This window comes from Gobius niger (genome assembly GCF_951799975.1).
Source record: "Gobius niger genome assembly, chromosome: 8".
Taxonomy (NCBI): Eukaryota; Metazoa; Chordata; class Actinopteri; order Gobiiformes; family Gobiidae; genus Gobius; species Gobius niger.
This window is the reverse complement of record NC_136859.1, coordinates 32,368,393-32,389,632: the sequence shown is the minus strand read 5'-3', so window position 1 is coordinate 32,389,632 and position 21,240 is coordinate 32,368,393. Positions and strand designations below refer to the sequence as shown.

At 43.1% G+C, this 21,240-nt stretch overlaps 1 protein-coding gene across 1 annotated transcript in view; it reads left to right on the top strand.

The window, feature by feature from the left end:
* The first annotated feature begins 12,017 nt into the window (after positions 1 to 12,017).
* LOC306967020 (semaphorin-7A) overlaps positions 12,018 to 21,240 on the top strand; it is a 140,053-nt gene continuing 130,830 nt past the window's right edge. The window contains exon 1 of the mRNA XM_079561902.1: positions 12,018 to 12,147. Within this exon, the coding sequence (XP_079418028.1) occupies positions 12,069 to 12,147 (79 nt within the window). The 5' untranslated portion in view covers positions 12,018 to 12,068. The remainder of the gene's footprint in view (positions 12,148 to 21,240) is intronic.

Sequence of the window (21,240 nt, the reverse complement as noted above, 5' to 3'; positions counted from 1 at the left end):
GTCTTATCTCGGCTCCTCCGGGCTTGTGCAAAAAAAAAAAATCACATATGAAATACTCTCTTTGAAGTCTGTTAGGCTTTTATCATTGCATTGCACTTATTTTGCTTTGAGTACATTTTTTTTATGAAACTTAACCAACCAAAAATACACAAATTTGCAACGGTAGAAAAATCCTCCTCACAAAAGACCAACTACTTTCTCCCCTACAGCAATAAAAACGCATTCATTTCTGTTTTAGATAAATTTTAAAAAGTCCAACTCTCTCTCTCGTTGTTTTAATATAACTGTGACACGTGTAACTGTGCCACCGCGCGATAGAGAGATTATATCATGGTACACACGGTGAGGAGGCCGGAGTGCTTTGCTGCCATCTGGTGGGCAGGGGGCGCAGTGCAGTTCACAGCCGCATGACCTCGCGGCGCGGAGGGAAAGGTCATTCTGAGGAGCAAAAGGGCACAGCAGGACACAACAAACGCATTAACAGGGGAACCCACGCTGCCTGGAAATCCTGGGACACGCCGTGCCTGTTTTCTAAACGCATGGGAAATGAAGCGGGAAATGTCAAATGTCCAGGTGAGGTCCAGCTCTAGTGTTTTTAAGTGCTAGCCTAATGTGTGCTAGCGCTAAAATGGCGTATCTCCGATGTGCAATATCCTCACGGTCGGACATCCGGGAATTTTCAGCCCTAAAGTGAGGGACCAGTGTGACGTCCTCATTTGAAAGCTGACCTGCAAAACTGATCGTAACTTTTGTTGTTGCGTTGTCGCCGCTTTTTTGTTGCATTTTTTTAAGCGTTTTGATCTTGTTTTTGTACGTTTTTTTAGTCATTTTTGTCACTTTTTTGTTGCTCTTTCGTGACTTCTTTTTTCTTTTTAAGATAAGATAAGATAAACCTTTATTAATCTCACAAAGGAGAAATTCACTTGTTACAGTCGGCGTTACTTCACAGTCTTATTGTACAGTCTGACAGCAGTGGGGATGTAGGCTTTGCGGTATCTCTTTAGTCGTGTTTTTTTCGCTTTCTTATTGTTGCTTTTCGAGCACTTTTTTGACGCAGTTTTGCCGCGTTTTTGCCACATTTTAGAATTGTTTTTGCCATGTTTTCCTCTTTTTTGTCGTGTTTTTGTTGTTCTTTTGGCGCTTTTTCCATCTAATGTTTGTCACTTTCTGTTGCGTTTTCGGAACATTTTTGTCATTTTTTTGGTTGCCTTTCCATCACTCTTTACTCGTTTGTTTTTGTCGCTTTTTATTGCATTATTGTTGCTTTTCCACCACGTTTTTCTCGCTCTTTTGCCACTTTTTTCCCTTTAGATTTTGGTAATGCCAAACTGAAGCAAATGCACTCTGATAAGGTGGGGGTCTGCGACAAAGCCACACAATTTTAGAAACATGCTCCAAGTGTTGGATTTATCGAGACTAACGACATCATTTCTGCTCACAGGTAACTTTTTAATTACATATATGATTGATGCCGGGACTAAACATTAGCCGCAGCAGTGTAAAATTACTATCATCATTTCTATTTACGCTTATTTTAACATCAGTGTGTGACAAATGTCAGCCAAATCGCTAATCCTGAACATGCACTGGCGTTTTTACCCCATTTTTAACCACATATGAACGCTAGGGTTGCTGAATTGTTGGAAAAATAATAATTGAAATCACGATTATTCAACATTTATTTGTCGCCTTTAAAAAGAAGCATGCTGAATGAAAACTATGCTGAATATTTTCTGTTTTCTAAACAGTCATGAAAGTACAAATGATTTAAAGTTTGCCTCAATTAAGGAGAGGTCTCTGTTTCACACCTGCCCCCTGCTGGCCAGCCCTCACACCTGCACAAGTAAACTGAGCAGTGCGGTCTGATGACATCATCACACAGCGCTGTTTGTTTTTATGTCAGGCGAAAGCATGAGCCACGGCACGTGAAATGCGAAGGGAAAATGATCTCAGCGGCCTGAAATAATGCAAGTCGGCTTTGGAAAAACAACAACCTCTTCTTTTTTTTCCGCTTATGCTAGTGCTAATCGTTTAGTGTTATAATCGAAATCGTAATCAAATTTCAATTAATTGCACAGCCCTACTTTCTCCCGATGTGATTGAGCCAAAAGATGTCAAATAACTTGAATACGGGCATGTTTGTAGCCAAATTCGACCGGTTTGGCCTGGTTGTAGTTCATGGTAGTTTGGTCTCGGTTTGATTGATCTGCCCCAATAATTTCTGAGATTTTGAGGATTAGAGTGAAGTCGCTCATTAGTTTACCTTGGTGTTTGCCCTTTTCAGTGTCATGGCGTCTGGTGTGCTTTTGTGTCATAGCAAAGTGAAAAAAACTGCTGACCTACTGCTACTCTTGTCTGCTTTGATCGAAAAAACAATGTTTGGCTTTATTTGTTAATTTTTTTAAAAGGCGATAAGTGTGGAAAAAGAGATCATATTAAAGTAAAGTAGCTAAATAGCTGTGGTGTTGAGAGGTCTAAGGTTATCTCTTCTCGGGGACTCGGGCATCAATTATGATCTCCCAGTTTCCGTGTGGAAAATACGAGATGAGGTGAAGTTCATGTGCAGTATAGGCAAGTGGTGTTTACCATAATAATGACAGCACACGAAGGCAGCAAAAGGCCGCGAGGATAATGCGTCGAGAATCGAGAATAGCCAACAGATATTTAATTTGTGTGAGCTTCCGACTTCCTCTCGCCCTGTTATATTACAGACTTGTATGCAAATGTCTAATGAAGTCTCTCTATCCAATCCACCACTATCGTGGAACAAAAACAAGCAGATTCCCACACTGTTTAAGTGTGGCACTAAAATGCTTCCTGCGGCACCTAAACATAAAAGCCTTTATATTTCCAGTATAAGAGAGCACTTGGTAAAGAAGTCCTGTCTGTTCTGCAAATAAATGTGCCACACCCGGCTGGACTAGACTTAGACTAGACTTGCTCATTTCAGCATATCGTCAACTAGACAGGGTTGATTGAGTAGTAGAGGATGTTTCATTTCTAGCTTCAGGTACTTCTCCCTTCTTTTGCCAGAGGTAGGGGAGACTGGGGCTGTCTGTCACCAGGGTTGGTTGTCGCATTGTTTTTTATACACTGAAGAGGCACCAATAGCCCCCACACCTGCAGCACAGTGGAGGCGCCACAAGAGGAGCTACAGGAAACAAAAAAGGGTCAAACGAGGAAATGGTGAAAGACTGTTGTGGAGTGGAGGGAGCTGAAGGAGGAGGTGGAGCTGACCAGTGCAGGACACCATGCTCTGAAACAGGGACAAACCCGGGAGGGTCAGAGGAGCCAGAGGGCAGCCAGCCAGGTTTCTTCACGGTGCTTCAGTTTCCCCGACCTGAACACCATTTCGTTGTACACTTGAACAATGACAATAAAGCACTAACTTACTTACTTTCTTACTAGTAGTCTCACAAGGGGGTGCACATTGAGATTTTTTGTTTTGTTTTTGACGTTTGTACAGTTTAAAGTTTTTTTGAAGCCTGTTGGTGAGTAGTTTCTGAAAAGTGTCATCAGCAAAATCTATGTGAGAGCAAGTTCAAACATTTTGTCAGAAGGTCAGTTGGGGCTGTTCTGTTTCAACCTAGTCCTGTCGATAATATTTGGAATATCTCTACAACCGTACTTTTGATTTGTTACAAAGCACTTCATTGTTAGACACCGATATGGTCTTTGTGTGGTCAAAATGCTGAGGTTAAAACTGTCAAGGAAAACAAGTAGTTTTCCTTTGAAACATCCAAAATAATGAGACGTCGTAAGAAAATAAACTTTGGTTTGATAATGCCAGCAAATATCGGAATAATTCCCCTCCGGCAAAATCCGAATGAGGAAATGCCTTTTCACTTTCAAGTGCATTTAGAGGATGCATTCAGCTTAAAATCTGCTTTTAGAGCACTTCCAGTGCCGCTCCATCACAAAGAGGAAGAAGCTGAAGAATGGAACGAAAGTGGAGAGGAAGTCCGACAGTCGACAGCGAAACATCAAAGGAATTAATTCATCCCATGTTCATGATCGCACAATGACGCTGCAATTTGTGTTTTGTATCAAGAGAATTATACAGTTCGAATGAAAAGCCAGGGAGAAAAAAGGTGTTGAGAGTTGACCTTAAAAACAGTTAGTGATTCGACATGTCAACAGAGTGAGGGCAGTGCACTCCGTCATTTTGGATTTACAGTAACAAAAAGAGCGTGAAAGCGAAACAAATACCTCCATTTTAAAGTCAATGCGAAAACAGACGGGAGCAGGTGTAAGGAGTAGAAATAAAACAAAGAAGCGGCGTTTGATCCTAATGTAGCTGTCAAACATCTCAAATTATGAACAAGAGATTTTTCGAGCTGTTGTCAACCCACCCCAATGTCTGCAAAATGGACAGTTGAGTTGTTTGTATTGGTATTGTTGAGGTGTAACTGTCATTTCCTACTCATAAAGTGCCTTAAACACCTCGGGCAAAACGATCCGCCTCGTGGCCTGCTTTACTGATTGAGCTGGTTGTCAGGCCGCACACATGATTGACAGCCAGCATGACTGACAGAATTATCAGCCAATCAAAATTTGACGTACAATGACAGTCTGTCCCCCAGGGTCTGCTGTGTCTCAGCAGCTCCCCCTTTGTTTTCCTCACCTCACGTTTGGGCAAGACGTCCAAGCCAATCAGAAGTGATCACGGACATTTGGCGCCCCTTCCTCATGAAGAGATTTGAGAGTAAAGCAGCAGGAACGACAGCGGGACACAGATTGCTTGGCCCGGACAGGAGAAGAGTTTCCCCGTGCCAGCAGCCAGGGATTTGGGAAGGAAACAGGTACGAAACTAGGAGCTCCAAAAAGGCATCCCACAAAGCAACAAACTGAAAGATGAGTGTCTTTTTATTGTGTTCGATTTTGCATTTGAGTGTATCTCTGATGTCTCGCTCTGTCAATAAAACATCTGATATGAACAGCCACCTGTTTCCACGTTATAATGCACTCGTCTCCGCCTCATGTGTCGCTTGTTTCCGCATATTACAAGTGTTCCCAAAGGTTTTTGTTTGGGGTCCCTGCTTTGCTTTGCGTTGCTGATACATCCTTTGGCGAACACATGCCGCATCAAAAGGCAGTTGTATCCATACGCCTTTCTATTGTCGATCAGTTTATAGGTGTTTGAGTGAGAGAACCCAGGCTGCTACTGAAGGCCCTGACTGATCACTGACTGTGGATTAAACTTACCCTTTGGTAGGACACAAACGGCATGCAGCGTATTCTGTAAACAAGGAAGTTAGTGGCAACAGCCAGAAGAGTGGAGACTAATGAGAATGAGCTTTGTGGTTGTTGCCACAAAAACTTAAGGATATACACTGCGGTCCAAATTATTATGCAAATTGTATTTCAATATCATAAAGGTAGCCTATAAAAAAAGTTTTAAAAAGGTTTTCAATGAAACTCATGGATGGTATTGTGTCTCAGGGCTCTTTGAATCACTGACATTAATCTCAGAGACCTGTGATGATCAGTTGTCAGGTTAAGCCCAGTTAAGGCAATAACTACTGAAAAAGGACGTTCCATGTTATTAAGCAGACTACCATTTTCAAGCAATAAAGGAAAGAAAAAGGATCTCTGCTGATGAAAAGCGTGAAATAGCTGAATGCCTTGGACTAGATATGAAAACCTTCGATCAAGCGTAATCATTGTACTGTTAAGAGATTTGTGACTGATTCAGAGCACACACGGGTTTGTGCAGATAGAGGCACAATGAGGACGATTTCTGCCAGACAAATACATCAGATTAATAGAACAGCTGCTACAAAGCAACAAACAGGTATGGTAAGGTATAGGTAAGTGTAGGACAGTTAAAGGCTTGAAAATCATGCTGACTGTCATTTGAGTTGATAGTCTTTTCTTTTTTTTAAGTCTTGTTTTGACACGGTTTGCTGAAAAACGAGTTACTTGCGATTTGGGTTTAATCAGAATGGAAAATATCGCGTTGAAGTGATTCAGTGACGTATCGCAATAATATCGTTATGGCGATATTGCCCAACCGCATTGCGTATCCCAAGTGACTTCAATATTGTTCAGCCCTAATTAGCAACTCGGTTCAGATTTTGAATGTTGGAGAAATCAACACAAATGCAGCTGTTTCAATCAATGCACGGACGGCAACAAGAAGAAAATCCTCTCCGAGAAGGTAAAGCATCTAAGCAGGTCCATTCTTTTCAAGCACATTTAAGAAAATAATGTACTTGTGGTTCATTCGGGTCCTGACGTGACAGCGTGCCCTGCGATTGGATTGATATGAAACTGATTAGCTGTGAGCAAAGTTGCAGACGGTCCTGCTTTTGAACTGATACAAAAAGCAGGAGTGATCGCCGGCCAGGCAAGGTCCGGGAAGCCGCTGGCCAACAGACGCAACGCATTTGTAGGAACAGCCTCAGATAACTAATGCCATTTATTTGATTTCTATGGTGCAACTTGTATCAAATTATTCGCCCTCGTGTTCCGGGGATCAGCACTTTCTGCAGCGTCTGTTTTGTAATGACCTCTCATCATAAAAAAAAGAAAAAAAAGGTGAGACATTTTCCAAATCTCCCTCAATTAAGCCCCGACAAATGCGAGCGCAGCACATTGCCAAACTGCTGAATCACTCCGCAGACTCCGGAGCTCCATTGACTTGTATCGATTGGATGGCTTCTGTGGCAGGATTCTGATTGGTCGACGAGGGGACGCCGTTTGAAATGGCCCCCTGGTGATTATGATGATGATCTATGGCTATAATTTGCTTTGATAAACACTTCGTCGAAACAGGTTGGGTCATTGAATCAATTGGGTGATTAAGGTCTGGATTCCCTCTTACTATCTTACTAAAATCTGGCATTTTTTTTTTTTAGCATTTTTTTAGCATTTAAATTAGGTTACGATTCAAGCTCAGTCTCATCTTTCTCAATCGCTTTTCAAGGTAGTTTTATACACGTTTAAACAATCAAACTTTTGTTCCTCTGCTGAAGAACAAATTTGATCAAGATCTTTTTCTGCCGTCCACCACTTGTGAGCTGTGTTTTAACTCTCACAGATCTTACACATAGTTTGAGATAAACACCACAGAAACACCACAAAAAAGTGATGAAAAAGCAAGAAAAACACAGCAGAAACATGACAACCAAGAATGCTGTAAAACTCGCCAGCAAGTTCATGAAATTGATACAAATGCTTTATAATTGACTGTTTTACACACATGTCTAAGTTTACAATATGACAAAATGAATTTCTTCCCATTACTGGAAAATAAATAATCAGGTATAGTTTCTTTAACTAAAAAATGCACACGGCTTGGATTGAATTGAATTAAACATTTTGTTTTGAGCCATATAAACAAAACTATACAAACAGCGTTCAAGAACAAATACAGAGACAAGAGTATGCCATATATGTCCAAGATAGTTTACATACAACACACTTCCTTTGCCCCTATAATTGGCCAACAAAAAAAATAAAAAAAGATTTTAGCTCGAAAAGGAGTGGGAAGAAGACAAACGTGTTTACTCCCACCCCCATTCATATATTCTACATAATTTAAATAATGTGGTAGCTAACTATCTTAGTTTAGCCCTTGGTCGCTTGTAGTAATGAAACGATTAAGTTTGTTACATGTATAAATGAGATGCAACAATGCATTACATTAAAGCCGTACTAAGTAACGTGTTTACCATAATTAATCCTTTCCGTAGTCCCTGTGGGGGTAATACAAGTGTTTATGGGATGATTGGAGGGTCTTTCATCTCCCCCTGGTGTCTCTGGACAGAAAACCATGTTTGCAACTTCGGAGCAGGCAATACACACTAATGGAATCACGAAGAAGAAGCTAACAGGCTAGCGGGCAAAGCTAACTGCGGGCTAGACAAGTTTGAGCGAGAAAAAATATTTCCATTGTATAATTGGATGCACAGTAACCCTCTCTCCCTTCGCCTTTCCTGTCAGCGTAGTATTTACTCTCCAAGACAATTAATAAGTAAAAAAATCGTAACTTGCTACTACACCTGCAGTTGCGCTTATGGCCTCTAGGGGCGAGAGTTACTTAGTACTGCTTTAAGTCAACATTCACAAAATGCCACACTTTATAAGAAGTGTATAATTATTCATTCCTACATCCAATATATCAGTATTACTGTTATCATAAAATCATCATCATCACAACCCACACCGTATTTATAATGTATATAAGTGTTATTTTGATATATAACACAGCCCACATACATTCATGAGAAGTATAATAACAGATTGATTCATAGCTTGATTGATGCTCATGGTAACCAGATTTAATTTTGATGATGTGTAGGAAGGAGTTGAGGTACTTGTTTTATTTATTTATTTATTTTTTATTTTTTGTCAGCCTGATGCCAGAGGGTAGCAGCCCGCGAGCAACCGGCCCACACGTATGTTGAATGTGGAATGCATGGTTATGTGCACATATTATAACTAATCTATAACTATCTAAGAATTAATGTATTTATTTCCTTTTTGTTGTCATCAGCACCAATACCATTGCTACAATCAGTTTACATTAATCAGTTTAGATTCATGAAGCACAAATTAAGTCATCTCTAATGAAATGGGAAAGAAAGAAACAAAGAAAGAAAGCCAGTCCTTATTGGCAAAATGAAGACAGCAAGAACAACATTTAAAAAGTAAACAATCAAGCTCCTCCCCCTTGATTGGACCTGACAGGCCGATTTACATGAAAGCTCGTCTCATTGGTCAAAGTGATGGCACAGCACCGGGCATTCCGGTTCATTGCCGGAATCAGCAAAGGGAGAGCTAATTACTTATTATTACTTATATTAAATTGCAGGCCTGCTGGCGCTCAATTATATGCAATCTATTCAATTTGTAAAACATTTAAACTTACCGACCGTCACTTTAATTACCACCTGGCCAGGGGATGAAGTTAGATTTATCCAATTACACATTTTACAGATAAAGAATGGGACTCATTATAAGACCCGAGGGAACCTGTCTTTTCAGTCTGTTGCCCTCACACTGTGGAACGCCCTGCCCCCGTCTCTGCGTCCGACCCATTCTGTTAACTCTTTTGAAAAGGATCTGAAGACATGTTTATTTAAAGGGACAGGCCACCGTTTTTCCATACTGAGATATGTTTTTACCTGAGCTTAGACGAGTTGATGCGTACCTGTCTGGTCGTTGTGCGTTCGCTCAGTCACGCACAACGACCAAAGATGTTGTTAGCATTTGGTCTCTCCCAGCATTTTCCAATGGCTCCAAACAGGGGTGAAGTTTGAAGCTACCACGCTCTTCCACAGACACAAGACCAGACTCGTCTAAGCTCAGGTAAGAACATATCTCAGTATGGAAAAACGGTGGCCTGTTCCTTCAAGAAAGCTTTTGTTTGATGGGTTTTCACTTGTGCCACTTTAATTTTATATTTTACATGGCTCGCTTGAATTCTGCCGAAGCCATTCAGAATATGTGTGCTGCCCAAATAATGACTAAAAGTAAGTCTTTGAGAACGAGTTTCTCAAGTCAGCTGGTGCGTTAGACCAGGGGCTCATCTCCTGTTTCCAAAATGCATCACAAACTGCTTGAGAACGTTCTACTATGATAATTGGTGATGAAAATAATTCATGTTCAAGAAGATGCACTTGTGTTTACTAACTGTTTATTCAGTTAGTAATTTTGAACTGTAGGTCGACATTAGAGGTCCTGATGAACTGTTTACAGTCAGTAGCTTTGTGACAAACTAAATCTCCTCTTCTGGACACTATGACCTGCTAAAGAACATGGGACAGTTGTGTCAGGAGTCCCCAAGTATTTATTTACGGGTAATGTGGGCCATCTTACCAGATCAGAACATATAGGCCTCTGTTTGTGAGTGTGGGAAACATGTGCGCGTCTCCTGATTGGTCAACAGTGTCACGTGATCACTGTCACAACAACACAGTTCATGCTACTGCGGCTGCTGCTACTACGAGCTTCAACCTGGCGATAGTTCTGTCAAAATGGAGATAAACGTCGACAACACGAAGATGCAGGACGTATTTCTTTGGATTTGATAAGAAAAGTAAAAGGGCGGAGCGGAGAAAGAGAAGCTAACGGACTCGGAGAAAAGGAGCTGGAAAGTTCGTCTCCAAACTCCGTAAGTGCTGTGGTTAAACTCTGCTCGCGGTTGAAATGTAGCTGGAAAAGGCTCTTGTGAACTTTTGGTGATAAAGTTGCGCTGTTTCGTGTGGAGCTGTTTCGTGTGGGGCTGTGGCCATGAAATGAGTTGTTTATGTTGCTGATTTGAAAGAGGGAGGCGCTGCAGTGTTTTTTTCACTCTGTCATTGGCCGCTGCTTCTGAGTGTCGCTTTGGAGACGCTATATTCACTCACGTTTCTCCTGTGCGTCCCACATTGGGCATAAAAGTCGTGTAGTGTGTGCTGACCATAAAATATCACGGTGAAAGTCGTCAGAGCTTCCAGGGTATAGACCCAGCTCCCAACCCAGCTTTTGTATCGCCGATAAGAGTCTCGCGTTATATATATATATATATTATAAATTGTTTGTTTTTACCATCTCTTGTAAAGCACTTTATGATTTTATCTGTGAAAAACACTTTAGAAATAAACCTGACTTACTAAGTATATACGTTCGTTTGAAAGATGAAGACATGAAAATGAAGAATAATGTTATTGTGTTGACAAATAAATACTCAAAAACTCATTTTGTAAACCTAATCTGTGGAGTTTGCATGTTCTCCCCGTGTCTGCGTAGGTTTCCTCTGGGTACTCTGGTTTCCCCTACCACTAAAAACATGTACAATAGGCCAGGATGAATGATGTGTGTGAGTGAATGTATGGTGGTGTCAGAGAGTTGGCGCAGACGTGTGCAGTCGTGACAGCGCTTCTGACAGTCTCCCCCAGGGGGAGCTGAAGCTACAAACGTAGTTTACCATCACCGAGTATGGAGTGAATGTTCAATTGTCTCATGTAAAGCGCTTTGTGACCATCTCTGTGAAAGGCGCTATATAAATAAAGATCTTCTTCTTCTTCTTCTAATCTAATGGAACAATAGAGGACCACGAAGTACAGCAGTTAGCACTCGTGCTTCACAGAAGGTCCCGGGTTCGATTCCCACCTGGACGGGGCCTTTCAGTGTGGAGTTTGTATGTTCTCCCCGTGTCTGTGGTTTCCCCCAGGTACTCCGGTTTCCACTACCACTTAAAACATGTACAATAGGTGAATCGTCCAGCCAGGTGTTTCTGACTCAGTACTCCGTTCTAGTGACGTAGAGGGATGGGTCAAATGCAGAGGGTTAATTATGTTGTACAGTTAAAGCACCTTAACTTACATTACCTTCACTTCGGTCATTCTTGGCTTCATTTCATTTGGTCAATCGACTATATTGTGCATTGTCATTACTAAATAAATGATTAGGTCAAGACTAAGTGACAACAAAATCACTCCCAAAATCAGGTAGGCTTTTCAGGACATTCGTCAAAAAGGAGGAAAAATCGACCAATATCTAAAAAGAGTTCTCATTACAAAAGGCGTATTCCAGTCATTTCCAAACCGCCCGTATTAACAACAGCCCCATCCATCATCATCATCATCCTCCTCCACCAGGAGGAGGAGGAGGATGAGGTCCTCCTCCTCTGCAACAGGTCTGACGTGTGCGTCCCGCCTGTGCGCTCCTCGACTCTCCCCGCGTCTTTCCCCCGCTCGTACCTCCTCCTCGCTCCTACTATACTCTCCCTCCATCCGAAGCCACTCTCCGTATCCCCCCCCCACCCCTTCTATTAACTTCGCGCGTCCAGAGTAGAGGCGAAGCGAAGAGGAGATCAGGCAGTGTGCGAAGTGTGCATGCGCGCGCGCTGGACTCTGTGTGGGATTGGACTGGCGTTTGGCACCGATCCGACAGCAGCAGCAGCAGCGGCGGCGGCGGCAGGAGCAGCAGCAGCGGCATCACACCGGCAGAGCGCACGAAGCCAAGGCTGCTTTCACTGGGACGGAGGGACCGAGCGTTCTGCCTTTTGGTGAATTAGTACCATTTGTTTTTTGGACGAGGAAGACGCGGCGAGGCGCGTAAAAAGAAGCAGCAGCAGCATGAATTCGCTCATCTTGATGTCCCTTCTGCTCACGGCCGTGGCGGGGAAGATGGCTCGGCTCAAATTCGTGGTGCACGGTAGGTCACGGGTTTGGGAGTCGGCTACGTCCGTTTGAACCTTGTTTTATCGGCGCGAATAGATAGAGCCATGGGGGGGTTGGATGGCTGAATGAATCGACAGCGCGAGAGGACGGCTGGTCGGGTGACAGTTTAGTGAGCAGCTTTTTCTTCATAAACTACTTTCTTTCACTGTTTCGCTACAAAGAGTCGAACTAAGCGATAATTTCTGAGCCGTGTGGTGCGCATTGGAACCGTCCTCGGCGAACGGATCGTAAATTACGCGCCAGTGAAGGTTGTCTGAGGGGGGTGAAAAAAACAGCCCTATGACATGAATATTGCAAGACATAGGAAGCTTGTGGCTTGAAAAAAAAAACGAATCATCAACAGAGTGGCGTTTTTTTTTTTTTTTACGCAAAGGCGACGCGAACTAATCGGTTTGTCCTGCACAACTCCGCCGCTTTATTCCGCTTTTGTGCACTTGCCCGTCTCGTCTCTGACATCACCATCACCTGTTTCTCAGTCAAGGCACATAGTGTGTAACAGGCGACCTTCCTCTCTCCCTCTCCATCTCTCTCACTGTAGCAGCCAGCGCGTAAAAAGAACAAAAAAAACACCGCGTCCTCTCCATTTTTGTGTGTGCGTTTGGAGCAACACGTCCGTCCATCTTCCTCCTCCCCCCTTTCCTTTCAATCCGCGCCTGTCACCGGTAAAACGCCGGTCATTACGGTGAAATATAGTCTTTCTTCTCATTGTGTGTGTGTGTGTGAGTGAGTGCGGGGTTTGGGGGGGGGGGGGGAGGTTGGGTCTGTCGCCGCACGGCTCGGCTCCGGGGTTGTTGTGCGTCCTTGGCTGAGCGAGCTGCAATGCGGGACACGTACTGCAGCAGTAGTAGCCCGTACGGAGCGGGTTCGGTTAAAAAAAGTAGGGAACGGGGCTAGAGCGGAGGAGCAGGTAGCGGGGGGCGAGTGACCTCCATTGGAAGAGCGTACAGAAGACATCAAATAATATCGGAAGGGGTGGGGGTGGGGGTGGGGGGAGCAATAAGCGATGGAACATTCCCGCCTCCTCTTGTAGTTATCTATTCCACGCACGTCCTCGCGTAATGTATTCAGCAAATCAATAGCCCCGGAGAGAAAGGGGGCTGGAGTGTCAACTTCACCTCTGTAGCTTCTCTTCGCTCCCTCCTTCATTTCTTTTCTTTCTATCTTCTTTCCCGTTCCGCGCGCGTCACGGTATAGCCAAAGGAGCGTCCGTCCAGCACCTTGGACAGCTCCTCGGCGCGCTTGTCCCCGAGTGCACCTTCCCAACGACTACCGGGAGCGCCCGTGTGGCTACATTTGTGTTTCGTCTTACTCCTGCTGTGCGTATAAACGATTTGGCCAAAGGAGATTTGCGTAAGAAGAAAATGCTACTTTTAAAAATGCGCCCTGCTTGAAAATATAAAAAGCAGTTGCTAAGTGAAAAGGGAAAGAAGGCAGGACTTATCCGCACACACAAAAAATCCATCTCGGATCTCTTTTTTTTCCATTGTAATGTTATTTTCTTGGTTGTTTTGTTTGGGATAGAAGCACCAGATGACTTCACCCATTCATTCAAAGACAGAATTCAAGAAATCCACCATTGTTGCTGCGTCTCACCTGCATGAAGGTGTGTTCAGAGAATGAAGCGGCAGGTGTAACTTTTGCTGTGGCGGGAGTGAACGAGTGAAGAAAGAAAGATTGAAAAGTGACGCCAGACCAATGCCTTATGGAAAGTGACGTGCATTTCGAGACCGCCGAACACGTCTGGATTTAAAGCAGACCGCTGAGCTGATGATGTTGTTGAAGTGGGAGGAGAGTCACCGGGAATAGGAGAAATTGTGGTTCAATTCAATTTTAATTGAACCACAAATGTATGTAAAAAAAAAAAATAAAGTTGATAGGACCATTGGTATGGAGGTTTTTAGGTTTTTACTGCTGATTAAACCATTTCCATGGTAAATTTCCATTCCATTCCAACAACCTGAAGTAAAATTGATTCTGAAGCATTATGTGCCACCAGGATGGAGAGTGAAGGCACCAAGCTAACCACCCATACAGCTGCTGGGTCGCTGAAAGGTCAATTACTAACTAATATCAACTTCTGTTTCGTTGAAAAAACGGAGTACCCGGAGGAAACCGACGCAGGGAGCACATGCAAACTCCACACAGAAGGGCCCCGTCCTTGGTGGGAATCGAACCCAGACCTTCTAGCTGTGAAGCATAAGTGCTAGCCTCCGTACTACCGTGCCGCTGATATATCTGATTTTATAATTAAATCTGCTTGGATTTTGGATTTTTGTCCTTAATTGACATGGTTTGATTAAGCTAAGGTTATGGTAGTTGGGGGGTGGCACAGATTAGCACAGCCTTTCCCTGAGGCAGCTGTGGCTAGATACATACTGTGGAATGCACAGTGCGAATAAGATTAATTTTGTGGAAAAAAGTCTAAAGATATTGTGACACTTTTCCTATTTTGACAACATACTTTGAACGGAAATGACCTGACCAAAAAAAAAAGAAGGATTCCACGTGGATGTAACTAGTTGTTCTGATCTGGGGCTGCCGCAGTTGGTCAGGTCTAGGTTCAGAAATGCTATGTGCCCAAAGAAGGTTATGCCAACTGGTGGCACGGGCATATTCCAAGATGGCAATGCCAGGGTTGTGTCTGAATTCCTCAAATATGTAGCTTCTACGTCCTGATCCGAGCTCTCGAACCCTTGTCACGTGATAAGGTCAACTGTTAGATCCCTATGCAGTTAGGAACTAGAGCTTCAGAGCTGTTTACCCAATCTGACCCAGCGGCAGAAAACACAGGGGAAGTGACAGCAGCAGCAACTGTTTCAGAAAAAAACAAACAATTGTATCACTGTATAGTATTGGATTACAAAAAACACAGAATTTAATGAACCACAATAACGATATGAAGCCACACAGTAAACAGACGAGGATAAAAGGCAGTTTCAGATTTATCTTCCACAGCTACAGCCTCATCACAGAAATAAAAAACAGTTGAGGTCTGCTCCTCCACTGTGCAAAGTCTGCAAATGATCCATGTGGCTTTAAGTTTCCTCTAAATGAAAGCAAAAGCACGAACTGCCTTCATTTAGGCCGTTTACAGAGGCGGCTCTTTAAAACAGTGACTGTGCTGTGGTGACTCTAACTCTATGTATTTTGTCACTTTTATAAAGTTTGGCTTGTGCAGTTTTTGTATTGAATTAAATGCGCGCCTGTCAATCAACAGTTGTTGCGCATGAAGAATCACTGGAGGGTGGGGGCATTGGCAGCGTGGTGGCTTGTAGTTTGGCATATAGCTCCTAATCAGGAGATCCATATGCTATGATAGGAAGCATTGAGGCTCCTTTCCCTAACTCCTTACTAACTGACAGTCGCTTCAGACGCTTCTTGCCATGGTGGGCGCTAGGGCTGCTCGATTATAGAAAAAATAATAATCACGATTATTTTAGTAATAATTGAAATCACGACTATTCAAACGATTATTTGTTGCCTTAAAAAAATCTTTATTTCATTTATTCATTTTTATTATTATTTTAAAAAACAACAATAATAAGAGCATTTTTTTTTATTTGCTCACGTTTCTAAATTAACTCTGTAGGGATACCTGCCCCCTGCTGGCCAGCCCTCACACCTGTCCAACAGAGCCGCGCGGCCTGATGACATCATCACACAGCGCTAATGTTTTTATGTCAAACCAAAGAAAGCCTGAGCCTCTAGCACGTGAAATGCGAAGGGAACAGAAACAATCATCACAGTGGTATGAAGTAATAAAAGTCTGTTTGAGCTCCGTTGATCTGCTCCTGAAGAAGAGTTTCAGACTTTTCTACTAAACAAAACCAGTGCCTGAGCAACGGATATCGAGGCTTCTAAAAGCTGTTCTCCTTTCAGCGCAAGGTGAGCTCTTTACAATGGCGTTATCTCAAGAGTTAGGTTTAAAAGATACTAGTACGATATTATTTACAGTTCTGTCATGCTGCGCTGGTGTTTCAGCTGATCAGACGCCTCACACAAACCGCGCAGGACGGACTTTTTGCGCTTTGGATGGACGAGCGGGAGGGCATCCTTAGTAATCGTTTGTTCTCGATTATGCTATTTTTGTGATCGTCTAGTGTAATAATCGAAATCGTATTGCACAGCCCTAGTGGACGCTGATGCACATCCGGTTTGGGCTTAGACCTCTTACCAATCAGCTTGTTTCAGATTGTGAGAGAAGAGTGGTTCAGGGAGCGTGAGATGGATTGGCCACCAAAGAGTCCAGGTCTTAACCCCATTGAGAGTCTTTGGGATGGACTGGAGAAAGGCTTTGCGCTGTGGTCACGCTCGGGGAAAAATACAATGTAATCAAAGCGAAAGGCGCTACAACCAACTATTAGAGCGGCAATTTTATTTTGTTGTCAGGCAGTATATCAGAAAGCTAGCGTGGCAGGTGAGAATGAGGTCAGCAAGGAGTCTGACTGTGCCAGGCTAAAACGTGAAATGATGAGAGACAAAAGAAAGACGTTTCAATTGTCGAAAATGTACAGTAAATTCTGCCTGAGCCACAGGACGCTTGCGTTTTGGATCAAACTCCACCCGTCGCCTCAGGAGCAAACCCAAAAATAGAAGCCGCTCCTCTTTCATGTAAACAGGAACACAGCTGGCACATCTGGGTCACCTACCTCAACTTGCGGAGGGTTTTACGTCCCCCATCCCCCCGCCTCACCCGACGCTTTCCGAATATTAAGCAGGCTATATGTTGTTCCGAATGAAGAAAGCGCCGCAACTTCACGAGAGAGCCGAGAACGGCGCTCGCTTTGAACTGACTCTCCGAAAAATGAATTTGTTCCAAAAAGCCGATTAAGCTCCACACGCCACTTGTTTGCTCCAAGCCGACACTTTTGGAATGTTGATTTTGACAGTGTTGTCTGAATCTTCGCGTAGTGAAATCGCTGGTGGCTCGAACAAAGAGAAGAGGAGTAAGAAGAAGAAGAAGGAGGGAAAAAAAAGATTGAACGAACAAGTGGTTGATTGTGTGTGAGGGAGCTGGGTCTTTCCTCTGGTGCGGCTCAGTCAATACAAACACCTGCTCATTCTGATTAATGCACTGAGCATCCAGGACAAACAGACTGGTGTGGGATATCAACTGCGCTCAGGGTTTTCTGTCTGTAATTCTAAACGATCCATACGTGCTGGCTTTGAATCTTCAGTCGCTTTGCTTGTGTGTGAATGTCTTTCGTTTTTGAGGTTGAGATCATGTTGAAGATCTGATTGTCTTTTGAGATAGATAGATAGATAGATAGATAGATAGATAGATAGATAGATAGATAGATAGATAGATAGATAGATAGATAGATAGATAGATAGATAGATAGATAGATAGATAGATAGATAGATAGATAGATAGATAGATAGATAGATAGATAGATAGATAAATAGATAGATAGGAAGCAACAAAAGAGGAGATGGTGTTGTGGGGTGGAGGGAGCTGCGCAGGAGGAAGAGGAAGGAGGAGGTGGAGCTGACCAGTGCAGGACACCACGCTCTGAAACAGGGACAAACCCGGAGGCGGTCAGGATACGAGGAGACTGAAGGCAGCCAGCCAAGTTTCCTCCGGGTGCTCAGTTTCCCCGAGCTTGGGTTGGCCTGACCAGTACACACAATAAAGCCTTTGCTTTACTTATTTCACAAGTCTAAGTTGTATTTCTTGTAATTGCGGGATGATTGTGGGTCCCAACGACGTTCCCAGCTGAGAACCACTGTTATAGAGCGAGAACGCACTGCAGTGTATGTAGTTTGTGAATTCAATCTCTGAAAAGGAAACAATTGTTGAACCTGATCATTATTTGGTATTGATTGGATTCTCAAACTTGCTCAAATAAAGTCTGTGGCTGAAAGTCCCTTCATCTGGCCATCACCATATTTTGACACCTTTACGAGAAAGGTTAATGAACTTTTGTGGACTTACCCAGTAATCACAGAGAATATATACAGACGCGTCACACTAGGTCGTGTGACCGAGCCGAGGGTTGAAGCTGAAGCTTGTTATTGGAACCACAATTTGGTTTAATGAATGTTTGTTCTCATTCTTGAAAAAACATAAGCAGATGGTTTTGTAGGAGCGGGAAATCAGCACTCAAAGTGCATGTATCCCAGGCTAACGCTAGGATTCTCCCTTGTTTATGTATTCATGGCTGTTGGATCACTTTGCTTCTCACCGTGTCTCTATCTTTTTTTGGTAGAAAATACATCCATAATTTAGCACTTGAAAAAAGAGTAGTGGTGGAGTAATAGATGAAAAAGTAGTTCTTTGTGGGCTTTCCCAAAGATGCTGTCTATCTATTATCCATAAACCAAGTTGGAAAAAAATCTCTATTTCGACAGTTACCATAGGTACCACCATAGAAAATGGAAATGTCCTCCCATCAGTTTGAAACTTTAGGCCAGGTTTATTCAAGTACATTCTATACTGGTCCAGATTTCTCAGTGTGGACATTTGTAGTAGCCATAGTAGAATTAGTGGGTGCATGGTGATAGTATTTATTCATTATGGCGAGATTTCCAGTGGGCCAGAGCAGATTGTTTGGCGGGACGGATCTGGCCCCCTGGCTGCCAACTGAATATGCCTGCATTAGGCCCACTCTTCGTAAATTAAAGCACTAATTGCACTGCACAACATTTGGGGCCAGTTCTTCCGCCTGGTGCCTCAAACGCGACGTTCGGCAGGCACTATTTGACTGTGCCACTGGCAAGAGGGGGTCGCTTATTTAAAAAAAAAAGGTGACCGAGGTTTATTACAAGCAGTACTGAACTGCTCTCCTATAGCAGCCTCATATTCTTTTCCTCGTTTGCATCGTGCATGTTTCATGTTCTTCCTTGAGCATTCTGGGCTTTTATGAGCTCTAAAAACTCGAGTTTAACACTGTCCAGCTGTGTCCGGAGTGTCCGGTGTCCGGAGAGAAACAGCCAGTCCTGCTGCAATGCCAGTCGACCCAAACAAAAGCATGTGTTCACCCCCGACTCCCCCACCACCCCTCTCCCTCACCCTTCCTGCCGGCGGAGTCTGGTTGGAGGATAAAGGTTGTTCTACGTAACATCGGCATTGGTCATGGGAGTCTGTCCTGCCCACTTAATGTGCCAGGTCAGGATCTGCAAGACCTAAGCGCAAAAGTTATGCTATAGTCTGCGTTTGGAAACACAAGATCGGGCCCTCAACGTTTGATTGAAAAATATTTTTACTCTACATCTACGTGTTTATATTTGTGACACACTCATGGAGCATTTAAATACAAGCTTACCATAACCCATTAAATACAAGCTTACCATAACCTATTAAATACACGCTTACCATAACCTATCAGCAAATGTAACACCCTCTGTAATGGCCTCAGTGTTTTAGTCGGGTGTGTTAGCGAGAAAATCCAAAGGGCCATCATCATTTGAATTATACCACCATGTTTATGCGCATTCAGATCGTGTGATTACAAACGGATTAAGGATTTTCTCAACTCGCACGTAATTACACTGATAGTATTAATCATAAGTAGCCATGAGAGTCACTACCCCAGAGCCTCAACTCTTTCATTATTTTTGCGTTCTAAAGCTGTGGATTTCTTTTAAATTGTCGTCGAACATGCGACTGGCTTTTCATCCCATTGCAATGTTGATCCTCATCGCAAACATACCCGGAGTGATGCTTCTGTTTCAGAAATGAATTTACCCTTCGTCTTCCTCCTACATAACAACACCAGCCTTCAACAAATCCGTTCATGAACATCGTCGCACTCTCTCGCTGTTTGATTTTGAACCGCTTCCTTTTTTCACCGGTGCAGTTCAGCGTTCAGTTCGGACTTCCTGGTGACATTTCTATGACTACCTGGTCCGTTGTCAAGGGAGTGACGACATCTTCTTTTCTGATTACCTTACCCTGAACTTAGCCTTGCTCTCATCTCCCGTCGGTCCGGATTTTTGCCGCAATATATCAACAAAACTCTTTCTCACTCCCGTTTTGAACAAATGCGTATTTATATGATTATCTTGCAGCCTTTGTGTAGCAGTGCGGATTTTATTCAACCCCCAAAAATACATCAAAGTCAATTTTTTGGCAGATTGTTACGGCAGATGTGCAGATGCAACCGCCCGTGTACCGTGACTGGAGATTTTGTCTCCCTGCGGAAGATTCAAACCCTTGTGAATTCCTTCCACAACGGTGTATTAGCTGGGAACACTTGTGTTTAAGCGCCAAGGAACAAAGTCAGCACGGCCATTAGTTGCAGAGTTTCTCTTAAGAGGAAACGATTGTGTTCAGTCTTGAAAGTGGATTTAACGGAGGCTGATAAAGCTATACTTCTGGGCTTCTCAGCGTTGATATTTTGTTGGTAACACGATGTTGCTGTGGCATGTCTTGTCAACTGGAAGGTACAGAGAGGGCAATGAAAAAACATCACGTGAATACACCTGTCAGACCACATAGAAAACTCTACACGACGTTCCAAATGATTATGCAAAGTGTATTTCAGTGTCATAAAGGTTGTCAGTTAAGCCCAGTTAAGGGAAAAAACTACTGAAAAAGGACGTTCCACATTATTAAGCAGACCACCAAGCAATATGGGAAAGAAAAAGGATCTCTCTGCTGATGAAAAGCGTGAAAGAGTTGAATACCTTGGTCTAGGTTTGAAAACCTTCGATATTTCACGAACGATTAAACGTAATCATCGTACTGTTAAAAGCTTTGTGGCTGATTCAAAGCACACACGGGTTTGTGTAGATAAAGGCACAATGAGGACGGTTTCTGCCGGACAAATACATCAGAAATTTAAAGACGGGAGACGTTAGAAAACCTAAGAACCGGTTTTCTCAAAATGTGTTCCTACAGACTCTGACAAAGACGATATTTTGAAGGTTTTTCATAAGTGTTTTTATTCTTTGTCTGATTTATTGAGGTTTGAGCCGCAATTAAACAAGACGAAATTTTAGTTTTTACAATTATTGTCACTTCTAAGCTTTATCAAAACTAAACCTCCTTGTGTGCTTCTGCCTCTTGGCCGCTCTTGTAAAAGAGACTGTATATGTTAATGAGTGCTTTCCTTGTCATTTTACA